The 12,277-nt window shown below is 48.5% G+C and overlaps 1 protein-coding gene across 1 annotated transcript in view; it reads right to left on the reverse strand.

The window, feature by feature from the left end:
• LOC115125463 (genetic suppressor element 1-like) overlaps positions 1 to 12,277 on the reverse strand; it is a 539,601-nt gene that overhangs the window by 35,294 nt on the left and 492,030 nt on the right. The window contains 3 exon segments of the mRNA XM_065013123.1: positions 3,972 to 4,151; positions 5,084 to 5,284; positions 5,449 to 5,615. Coding sequence (XP_064869195.1) covers positions 3,972 to 4,151; positions 5,084 to 5,284; positions 5,449 to 5,615 — 548 coding nt within the window.

Below are 12,277 nucleotides of genomic sequence, written 5' to 3' on the forward strand. Positions count from 1 at the left end.
AAGGAGAGAGAGACATAAGGGAAGAGAGGAGAGAGAGACATTAGGGAAGAGAGAAGGAGAGAGAGACATTAAGGAAGAGAGAAGGAGAGAGAGACATTAAGGAAGAGAGAAGGAGAGAGAGACATTAAGGAAGAGATAAGGAGAGAGAGACATAAGGGAAGAGAGGAGAGAGAGACATTAAGGAAGAGAGAAGGAGAGAGAGACATTAAGGAAGAGATAAGGAGAGAGACATTAAGGAAGAGATAAGGAGAGAGACATTAAGGAAGAGAGAAGGAGAGAGAGACATTAAGGAAGAGATAAGGAGAGAGAGACATTAAGGAAGAGAGAAGGAGAGAGAGGCATTAGGGAAGAGAGAAGGAGAGAGAGACATTATGGAAGAGAGAAGGAGAGAGAGACATTAGGGAAGAGAGAAGGAGAGAGAGACATTAGGGAAGAGATAAGGAGAGAGAGACATTAGGGAAGAGATAAGGAGAGAGAGACATTAAGGAAGAGAGAAGGAGAGAGAGACATTAGGGAAGAGAGAAGGAGAGAGAGACATTAAGGAAGAGAGAAGGAGAGAGAGACATTAGGGAAGAGAGAAGGAGAGAGAGACATTAAGGAAGAGAGAAGGAGAGAGAGACATTAAGGAAGAGATAAGGAGAGAGAGACATAAGGGAAGAGAGGAGAGAGAGACATTAAGGAAGAGAGAAGGAGAGAGAGACATTAAGGAAGAGATAAGGAGAGAGACATTAAGGAAGAGAGAAGGAGAGAGAGACATTAAGGAAGAGATAAGGAGAGAGACATTAAGGAAGAGAGAAGGAGAGAGAGACATTAAGGAAGAGATAAGGAGAGAGAGACATTAAGGAAGAGAGAAGGAGAGAGACATTAGGGAAGAGAGAAGGAGAGAGAGACATTATGGAAGAGAGAAGGAGAGAGAGACATTAGGGAAGAGAGAAGGAGAGAGAGACATTAGGGAAGAGATAAGGAGAGAGAGACATTAGGGAAGAGATAAGGAGAGAGAGACATTAAGGAAGAGAGAAGGAGAGAGAGACATTAGGGAAGAGAGAAGGAGAGAGAGACATTAAGGAAGAGAGAAGGAGAGAGAGAGACATTAGGGAAGAGAGAAGGAGAGAGAGACATTAGGGAAGAGAGAAGGAGAGAGAGACATTAGGGAAGAGAGAAGGAGAGAGAGACATTAGGGAAGAGAGAAGGAGAGAGAGACATTAGGGAAGAGAGAAGGAGAGAGAGACATTAAGGAAGAGAGAAGGAGAGAGAGACATTAAGGAAGAGAGAAGGAGAGAGAGACATTAGGGAAGAGAGAAGGAGAGAGAGACATTATGGAAGAGAGAAGGAGAGAGAGACATTAAGGAAGAGAGAAGGAGAGAGAGACATTAAGGAAGAGAGAAAGAGAGAGAGACATTAAGGAAGAGAGAAGGAGAGAGAGACATTAAGGAAGAGATAAGGAGAGAGAGACATAAGGGAAGAGAGAAGGAGAGAGAGACATAAGGGAAGAGAGAAGGAGAGAGAGACATTAAGGAAGAGAAAGGAGAGAGAGACATTAAGGAAGAGAGAAGGAGAGAGAGACATTAAGGAAGAGATAAGGAGAGAGACATAAGGGAAGAGAGGAGAGAGAGACATTAAGGAAGAGAGAAGGAGAGAGAGACATTAAGGAAGAGATAAGGAGAGAGAGACATTAGGGAAGAGAGGAGAGAGAGACATTAAGGAAGAGAGAAGGAGAGAGAGACATTATGGAAGAGAGAAGGAGAGAGAGACATTAAGGAAGAGAGAAGGAGAGAGAGACATTAAGGAAGAGAGAAGGAGAGAGACATTAAGGAAGAGAGAAGGAGAGAGACATTAAGGAAGAGAGAAGGAGAGAGACATTAAGGAAGAGAGAAGGAGAGAGACATTAAGGAAGAGAGAAGGAGAGAGAGACATAAGGGAAGAGAGAAGGAGAGAGAGACATTAAGGAAGAGAGAAGGAGAGAGAGACATAAGGGAAGAGAGAAGGAGAGAGAGACATTAAGGAAGAGAGAAGGAGAGAGACATTAAGGAAGAGAGAAGGAGAGAGAGACATTAAGGAAGAGAGAAGGAGAGAGAGACATTAGGGAAGAGAGAAGGAGAGAGAGACATTAAGGAAGAGAGAAGGAGAGAGAGACATTAAGGAAGAGATAAGGAGAGAGAGACATAAGGGAAGAGAGGAGAGAGAGACATTAAGGAAGAGAGAAGGAGAGAGAGACATTAAGGAAGAGAGAAGGAGAGAGAGACATTAAGGAAGAGATAAGGAGAGAGAGACATAAGGGAAGAGAGGAGAGAGAGACATTAAGGAAGAGAGAAGGAGAGAGAGACATTAAGGAAGAGATAAGGAGAGAGAGACATTAGGGAAGAGAGGAGAGAGAGACATTAAGGAAGAGAGAAGGAGAGAGAGACATTATGGAAGAGAGAAGGAGAGAGAGACATTAAGGAAGAGAGAAGGAGAGAGAGACATTAAGGAAGAGAGAAGGAGAGAGACATTAAGGAAGAGAGAAGGAGAGAGACATTAAGGAAGAGAGAAGGAGAGAGACATTAAGGAAGAGAGAAGGAGAGAGACATTAAGGAAGAGAGAAGGAGAGAGAGACATAAGGGAAGAGAGAAGGAGAGAGAGACATTAAGGAAGAGAGAAGGAGAGAGAGACATAAGGGAAGAGAGAAGGAGAGAGAGACATTAAGGAAGAGAGAAGGAGAGAGACATTAAGGAAGAGAGAAGGAGAGAGAGACATAAGGGAAGAGAGAAGGAGAGAGAGACATAAGGGAAGAGAGAAGGAGAGAGAGACATTAAGGAAGAGAGAAGGAGAGAGAGACATAAGGGAAGAGAGAAGGAGAGAGAGACATTAAGGAAGAGAGAAGGAGAGAGAGACATTATGGAAGAGAGAAGGAGAGAGAGACATTAAGGAAGAGAGAAGGAGAGAGAGACATTAAGGAAGAGAGAAGGAGAGAGACATTAAGGAAGAGAGAAGGAGAGAGAGACATTAAGGAAGAGAAGGAGAGAGAGACATAAGGAAGAGAGAAGGAGAGAGAGACATTAAGGAAGAGAGAAGGAGAGAGACATTAAGGAAGAGAGAAGGAGAGAGAGACATTAAGGAAGAGAGAAGGAGAGAGAGACATTAAGGAAGAGAAGGAGAGAGAGACATTAAGGAAGAGAGAAGGAGAGAGACATTAAGGAAGAGAGAAGGAGAGAGACAATAAGGAAGAGAGAAGGAGAGAGAGACATTAAGGAAGAGAAGGAGAGAGAGACATTAAGGAAGAGAGAAGGAATTAGATGTAGAGAGAGAAGAAAGACAGAGCATTATTATAGCTGACCATTACAACACTCAGAAAGACAGAGCATTATTATAGCTGACCATTACAACACTCAGAAAGACAGAGCATTATTATAGCTGACCATTACAACACTCAGAAAGACAGAGCATTATTATAGCTGACCATTACAACACTCAGAAAGACTTTGAAATACTTATTTTTTAAAAATCAAACAGACAATTTCCCCTTAGGTGTGTGTGTACACTATATGTGTATGTATGTGTGTGTACACTATATGTGTGTGTATGTATGTGTGTGTACACTATATGTGTATGTATGTGTGTGTATGTATGTGTGTGTACACTATATGTGTGTGTATGTGTGTTTATGTATGTGTGTGTACACTATATGTGTATGTATGTGTGTGTATGTATGTGTGTGTATGTATGTGTGTGTACACTATATGTGTATGTATGTGTGTGTATGTATGTGTGTGTACACTATATTGTACACTATATGTGTATGTATGTATGTGTGTGTACACTATATGTGTATGTATGTGTGTGTACACTATATGTGTATGTATGTATGTATGTGTACACTATATTGTACACTATATGTGTATGTATGTATGTGTGTGTACACTATATGTGTATGTATGTATGTGTGTGTACACTATATGTGTGTGTATGTATGAGAGTGTAGAAGAGGACAGGACCTTTCAGACAGTCTCTCAGACTGCAGAGCGGACAGTGAGGCGTGTGTGAGGTCCCCAGGGTAGCGGACCCCCTGCAGGTGCATGTGGACAGCAGAGGGGTGCAGGGGGGGCAGGCCTCCCCCTCCTTGGAGATGGTAGAATGGTGACCTCAGAGCTGATAGACAGAATGGATCATCCATCCTGAGAGAGAGGGGGGGGGGGGGGACAACAGAGAGAAGGGAATTGAAAGGAAAGATAGAGAGGGAGAGAGAGAGACAGAGCGATGGAGAGGAGGGAATTGAAAGGGAGAGAGTGAGAGAGAATATAACAGTGAGTGTCCCAGTTAACCAGTGTTTACATCATTAACCTGAGCTGTGTCTCTCCATGGGTGGAAGCATTAGAGGGTCAGCCAACCTGTCAAATAACCTCAATCAACCCCACACAGCACACTACTGACAGCAGCCACACTTCACTCTCTTTGGATGTGTGTGTTTCAGAGAGAGCGAGCGAGACCGAGAGAGAGAGAGAGAAGGAGAGAAAGAATGAGAGAAAAGTGTGTGTGTGTGTGTGTGTGTGTGTGTGTGTGTGGGGGATGAGAGAGAGAAAGAGTGAGCAAATGTGTGTGTGTGTGTGTTGTCAGTCTGATGTCTGTGTCTGTCTGTCTCTGTGTGGCTCATCTCCTCATTAACTCCATTACTGGGCTGTGTGTGATGGCTTCTGCCCTCCTTTCATCCTGCTGTGCTGCTGACATAGCACGGTCATGCACCCTGTCCCACAGCCTACAGCAAACAGCACCCTCCCACACACACACACACATGCCCGCAAACGACAGGATCGAATTATAACTAAGCACTACCCGTCTCCATCAATTCTAAGCCTTGTCATCAAACTGTCTGTCCACAGAAAACAGGACTAGAGGCTAACTGGGGCTGTCTTCAGCATCTCTGGAGGTAGTAGCCACTGACAACAACATCAAACACTAGCTAGCATGTTTTTATCCCAAGCCTTGAGTGTTAGCAAGCACTGGAAATGGAAAGAGTACCAAAGACTAGAGGCAATTCAAAGGTTCTGTTAGCACCCCTACCTAGCAGTAGCAGTCTTGTTGCTGATCGACGAGTGTTGTCCTGACTCACCTGTAGGGGGCGAAGGAGGGATGTGGCAGGTAGGAGGGATGGTAGTAGGCGGCGGCTGCGGCGGCGGTGGCGGGGTCCAAGCCCAGGGGCAGTCCAGAAGGCATGCGGAGGTCCTCGGCCGTGGCGTAGGGGCGGAACCCCCGCAGGTACTCCTCTGGTACACCACCAGGGGGCACTCCATGGGGCAGCTGCCTGGGCAGACTGGTGAGAGGAGAGGGAGTGAGGAGAGGGAGGGAGGGAGGGAAATAGGGAGCGAGGGGATTTACTTAGTTAATTGTATTTGATCATTATAAATACACCTTATAAAAGACAGGGTAGGACAGAGTGTACTGTCAGCGCTGTACTGTACAGGCAGTGTTACTGACTTGAGGGGCTGGAAGCGTGCGTCCTGCATGACAGCACCGGGGCTCAGGCCAAAGGCGTAGGGGTTTCCTATGAGGTGAGCAGGGACTGAGGGGCCACCTTTCTCCTGCTGGTGGGGCACCTCTGCTCCCAGACGCTCCCTACTGATCCCACGAGGGCCCGAGTCAGCCTGAGAGAAAGAGAGAGAGCGAGAGGGGAGGGAGAGAGGGAGAAGCACAGTCTTAGTACATTTACATTTAAGTCATTTAGCAGACGCTCTTATCCAGAGCGACTTACAAATTGGTGCGTTCACCTTAAGACATCCAGTGGAACAGCCACTTTACAATAGTGCATCTAAATCTTTTAAGGGGGGTGAGAAGGATTACTTTATCGTATCCTAGGTATTCCTGAAAGAGGTGGGGTTTCAGGTGTCTCCGGAAGGTGGTGATTGACTCCGCTGTCCTGGCGTCGTGAGGGAGTTTGTTCCACCATTGGGGGCCAGAGCAGCGAACAGTTTTGACTGGGCTGCGCGGGAACTGTACTTCCTCAGTGGTAGGGAGGCGAGCAGGCCAGAGGTGGATGAACGCAGTGCCCTTGTTTGGGTGTAGGGCCTGATCAGAGCCTGGAGGTACTGAGGTGCCGTTCCCCTCACAGCTCCGTAGGCAAGCACCATGGTTTTGTAGCGGATGCGAGCTTCAACTGGAAGCCAGTGGAGAGAGCGGAGGAGCGGGGTGACGTGAGAGAACTTGGGAAGGTTGAACACCAGACGGGCTGCGGCGTTCTGGATGAGTTGTAGGGTTTAATGGCACAGGCAGGGAGCCCAGCCAACAGCGAGTTGCAGTAATCCAGACGGGAGATGACAAGTGCCTGGATTAGGACCTGCGCCGCTTCCTGTGTGAGGCAGGGTCGTACTCTGCGGATGTTGTAGAGCATGAACCTACAAGAACGGGCCACCGCCTTGATGTTAGTTGAGAACGACAGGGTGTTGTCCAGGATCACGCCAAGGTTCTTAGCGCTCTGGGAGGAGGACACAATGGAGTTGTCAACCGTGATGGCGAGATCATGGAATGGGCAGTCCTTCCCCGGGAGGAAGAGCAGCTCCGTCTTGCCGAGGTTCAGCTTGAGGTGGTGATCCGTCATCCACACTGATATGTCTGCCAGACATGCAGAGATGCGATTCGCCACCTGGTCATCAGAAGGTAAGGTAACAATTAGTAATTGTTCCTGGGGGCCTGTGACCGACACGGTTGTCCACACACATGGACCACATCCTGGGGATGAGAGGAGGGAAGAATAGGCCCCTCTCTCCATCTCCTGCTGCCTCCTTCCCTTCTCTCTTCCTGGAAACACCCCCCACACACTCATATTCTCACACACAGAAATGGAGAGCTCTCGTCATTCTAAGCAAGGCTAGTCATCTGCTCTCTGAAGAGGACACCGTGAAATGGAGGAAAATCGACAGTCACAGACATTCCTCAGCACCAAGCAGACATGAGCTCCTTTACACTGCATCACATCCTCTACTATTGCTACTGTTCTCTTACTTCACAGATGGAAACAGTCTGGTTCAGGACATATGATGTAGGTGTGGTAGAGACACTGAAGCAGTAGTCTGAGCCTCCTCTACCCAGCACACTGACTGTGATCCTGACAACAGAGCAGGAGTGTGTGTGTCTAGAGATGAGCCATGCTAGAACATCAACTGGCGGTGAAAACAAAGTCCACAGCATTCTCTCTCACATACAAATACCCTCGGTGTTTCTCTCTCACATACAAATAACCCCTGTGTTTCTCTCTCACATACAAATAACCCCTGTGTTTCTCTCTCACATACAAATAACCCCTGTGTTTCTCTCTCACATACAAATACCCTCGGTGTTTCTCTCTCACATACAAATAACCCCTGTGTTTCTCTCTCACATACAAATACCCTCTGTGTTTCTCTCTCACATACAAATACCCTCGGTGTTTCTCTCTCACATACAAATACCCTCTGTGTTTCTCTCTCACATACAAATACCCTCTGTGTTTCTCTCTCACATACAAATACCCTCTGTGTTTCTCTCTCACATACAAATACCCTCGGTGTTTCTCTCTCACATACAAATACCCTCGGTGTTTCTCTCTCACATACAAATACCCTCGGTGTTTCTCTCTCACATACAAATACCCTCGGTGTTTCTCTCTCACATACAAATACCCTCGGTGTTTCTCTCTCACATACAAATACCCTCGGTGTTTCTCTCTCACATACAAATACCCTCGGTGTTTCTCTCTCACATACAAATAACCCCTGTGTTTCTCTCTCACATACAAATAACCCCTGTGTTTCTCTCTCACATACAAATACCCTCGGTGTTTCTCTCTCACATACAAATACCCTCGGTGTTTCTCTCTCACATACAAATACCCTCGGTGTTTCTCTCTCACATACAAATACCCTCTGTGTTTCTCACACACACACACACACACACACACACACACACACACACACACACACACACACACACACACACACACACACACACACACACTGTTTCAGCCCAACAAAGGCAACCCACAGAGAGAAAAGGGGAGAAGGCAGTAAAACTTTGGTTTGTCTCTGCCTACATATCCACTTACAGCATTTAGTCCAGGGTATGGAGAGAGGGGGAGAGAGAAGAGCAACATTTAGTCCAGGGTATGGAGAGAGGGGGAGAGAGAAGAGCAACATTTAGTCCAGGGTATGGAGAGAGGGGGAGGGAGAAGAGCAACATTTAGTCCAGGGTATGGAGAGAGGGGAGGGAGAAGAGCAACATGTAGTCCAGGGTATGGAGAGAGGGGGAGGGAGAAGAGAAACATTTAGTCCAGGGTATGGAGAGAGGGGGAGGGAGAAGAGCAACATTTAGTCCAGGGAATGGAGAGAGGGGAGAGAGAAGAGCAATATTTAGTCCAGGGTATGGAGAGAGGGGAGAGAGAAGAGCAACATTTAGTCCAGGGTATGGGGAGAGGGGGACGGAGAAGAGCAACATTTAGTCCAGGGTATAGAGAGAGGGGGAGAGAGAAGAGCAACATTTAGTCCAGGGTATGGAGAGAGGGGGTGGGAGAAGAGCAACATTTAGTTCAGGGTATGGAGAGAGGGGGAGGGAGAAGAGCAGCATTTAGTCCAGGGTATGGAGAGAGGGGGAGGAAGAAGAGCAACATTTAGTCCAGGGTATGGAGAGAGGGGAGGGAGAAGAGCAACATTTAGTCCATGGTATGGAGAGAGGGGGAGGGAGAAGAGCAACATTTAGTTCAGGGTATGGAGAGAGAGGGAGGGAGAAGAGCAACATTTAGTCCAGGGTATGGAGAGGGAGAAGAGCAGCATTTAGTCCAGGGTATGGAGAGAGGGGGAGGGAGAAGAGCAGCATTTAGTCCAGGGTATGGAGAGGGAGAAGAGCAGCATTTAGTCCAGGGTATGGAGAGAGGGGGAGGGAGAAGAGCAACATTTAGTCCAGGGTATGGAGAGGGAGAATAGCAGCATTTTGACCAGGGTATGGAGAGAGGGGGAGGGAGAAGAGCAACATTTAGTCCAGGGTATGGAGAGGGAGAATAGCAGCATTTTGACCAGGGTATGGAGAGAGGGGGAGGGAGAAGAGCAACATTTAGTCCAGGGTATGGAGAGAGGGGGAGGGAGAAGAGCAACATTTAGTCCAGGGTATGGAGAGGGAGAAGAGCAGCATTTAGTCCAGGGTATGGAGAGGGAGAAGAGCAGCATTTAGTCCAGGGTATGGAGAGAGGCGGAGGGAGAAGAGCAGCATTTGGTCCAGGGTATGGAGAGATGGGGAAGGAGAAGAGAAACATTTAGTCCAGGGTATGGAGAGAGGTGGAGGGAGAAAAGCAACATTTAATCCAGGGTATGGAGAGAGGGGGAGGGAGAAAAGCAACATTTAGTCCAGGGTATGGAGAGAGACTGAGGGAGAAGAGCAACATTTAGTCCAGGGTATGGAGAGAGGGGGGGGAGAATAGCAACATTTAGTCCAGGGTATGGAGAGAGGGGGAGGGAGAAGAGCAACATTTAGTCCAGGGTATGGAGAGGGAGAAGAGCAGCATTTAGTCCAAGGTATGGAGAGAGGGAGAAAAGCAGCATTTAGTCCAGGGTATGGAGAGGGAGAAGAGCAGCATTTAGTCCAGGGTATGGAGAGAGAGAAAAGCAGCATTTAGTCCAGGGTATGGAGAGAGGGAGAGGGAGAAAAGCAACATTTAATCCAGGGTATGGAGAGAGGGGGAGGGAGAAAAGCAACATTTAGTCCAGGGTATGGAGAGGGAGAAGAGCAGCATTTAGTCCAGGGTATGGAGAGGGAGAAAAGCAGCATTTAGTCCAGGGTATGGAGAGAGGTGGAGGGAGAAAAGCAACATTTAATCCAGGGTATGGAGAGAGGGGGAGGGAGAAAAGCAACATTTAGTCCAGGGTATGGAGAGAGACTGAGGGAGAAGAGCAACATTTAGTCCAGGGTATGGAGAGAGGGGGGGGGGAATAGCAACATTTAGTCCAGGGTATGGAGAGAGGGGGAGGGAGAAGAGCAACATTTAGTCCAGGGTATGGAGAGGGAGAAGAGCAGCATTTAGTCCAAGGTATGGAGAGAGGGAGAAAAGCAGCATTTAGTCCAGGGTATGGAGAGGGAGAAGAGCAGCATTAAGTCCAGGGCATGGAGATGGAGAAAAGCAGCATTTAGTCCAGGGTATGGAGAGAGGGGGAGGGAGAACAGCAACATTTAGTCCAGGGTATGGAGAGGGAGAAGAGCAGTATTTAGTCCAAGGTATGGAGAGAGGGAGAAAAGCAGCATTTAGTCCAGGGTATGGAGAGGGAGAAAAGCAGCATTTAGTCCAGGGTATGGAGAGATGGGGAGGGAGAAGAGCAACATTTAGTCCAGGGTATGGAGAGGGAGAAGAGCAGCATTTAGTCCAAGGTATGGAGAGAGGGAGAAAAGCAGCATTTAGTCCAGGGTATGGAGAGGGAGAAGAGCAGCATTTAGTCCAGGGTATGGAGAGGGAGAAAAGCAGCATTTAGTCCAGGGTATGGAGAGAGGGGGAGGGAGAAGAGCAACATTTAGTCCAGGGTATGGAGAGGGAGAAGAGCAGCATTTAGTCCAAGGTATGGAGAGAGGGAGAAAAGCAGCATTTAGTCCAGGGTATGGAGAGGGAGAAGAGCAGCATTTAGTCCAGGGTATGGAGAGGGAGAAAAGCAGTATTTAGTCCAGGGTATGGAGAGGGAGAGGGAGAAAAGCACCATGTGAGGGCTCTTGGAGAGAAACGGAAGAGAGAGAAGAAAGTGGGTAGAGGATGATGGTAGAGAATGTCCAGGGATGCGAGTGGTTATTCCCTCTCATCTGGACCCTCCTCTCCCCACACCAGATAATAGGAGAGGTAAGAGCTAGGGTACTATTGCCATTAAAACACTTACAAAGGCAGGGGAAGGAGGGAGGAAGCTGTCCTGCTAAATTAACCCCAAGGATCCCTGGGAATAGAGGTAGGCTTTTCTACATCACTGTGTGTGTATAGTATGTTTGTGTGTCTGTACAGTATGTGTGTGAGTGTGTGTGTGTCTCTTTCCACTGTCACTGAGAAAACACAACCCATTTAGTTCCATTTACCCCTACCACCTGTCCGATTATGCTCACCCCTTCAAACCATTACCCCCACCCCCTCCGCCAATGACCCGGGGTGACACTAACGCACTAACAGTTCATATTAAATGCCTCTAATGTTTGCCCCTCGTTGTTAAACATGCTTCACTGAGCAGCCAGGCAGAGTGGCCCCTGTCCCTCGCCCCTAACCCCCACGCCAAGCCCCGTTTCCATAGTCCCCCCTCCTGCCCTAATGGCTGTGTTAGCGTCAGCGAGGTGGGCTCTCCCTCCCCGATGAGCAGCCAACTGGAAAAGTGGTTCAGATATGTCAAAAGAACTCAAAATCAGAGAGGCCAGGAAAACGCAAGACCCCTCCCTCTCTTCCTCCATCCTCCTCGACCCTCCTTCTTCAACCCTCTCTCTTCCTCTGCCTCCTCCACCCTCCTTCTTCAACCCTCTCTCTTCCTCTGCCTCCTCCTCCCTCCATCCTTCTTCAACCCTCTCTCTTCCTCTGCCTCCTCCTCCCTCCATCCTCCTCCACCCTCCTTCTTCAACCCTCTCTCTTCCTCTGCCTCCTCCACCCTCCTTCTTCAACCCTCTCTCTTCCTCTGCCTCCTCCTCCCTCCATCCTTCTTCAACCCTCTCTCTTCCTCTGCCTCCTCCTCCCTCCCTCTCTTCTTCCACCCTCCTTCAACCATCTCTCTTCCTCTGCCTCCTCCTCCCTCCATCCTCCTCCACCCTCCTTCTTAAACCCTCTCTCTGCCTCCTCTTCCCTTCACCCTCCTTCAACCCTCTCTCTTCCTCTGCCTCCTCCTCCCTCCATCCTCCTTCAACCCTCTCTCTTCCTCTGGCTCCTCCTCCCTCCATCCTCCTTCTTCAACCCTCTCTCCTCCTCTGCCTCCTCCTCCCTCAAACCTCCTTCACCCTCCTTCTTCAACCCTCTCTCTTCCTCTGCCTCCTCCTCCCTCCATCCTCCTTCACCCTCCCTCTTCAACCCTCTCTCTTCCTCTGCCTCCTCCATCCTCCTTCAACCTTCTCTCTTCCTCTGCCTCCTCCTCCCTCAAACCTCCTTCACCCTCCTTCTTCAACCCTCTCTCTTCCTCTGCCTCCTCCTCCCTCCATCCTCCTTCACCCTCCTTCTTCAACCCTCGTCCTTCAACCTTCTCTCTTCCTCTGCCTCCTCCTCCCTCCATCCTCCTCCACCCTCCTTCTTCAACCCTCTCTCTTCCTCTGCCTCCTCCTCCCTCCATCCTCCTTCACCCTCCTT

The sequence above is a fragment of the Oncorhynchus nerka genome, linkage group LG28 (assembly GCF_034236695.1).
Source record: "Oncorhynchus nerka isolate Pitt River linkage group LG28, Oner_Uvic_2.0, whole genome shotgun sequence".
Lineage (NCBI taxonomy): Eukaryota > Metazoa > Chordata > Actinopteri > Salmoniformes > Salmonidae > Oncorhynchus > Oncorhynchus nerka.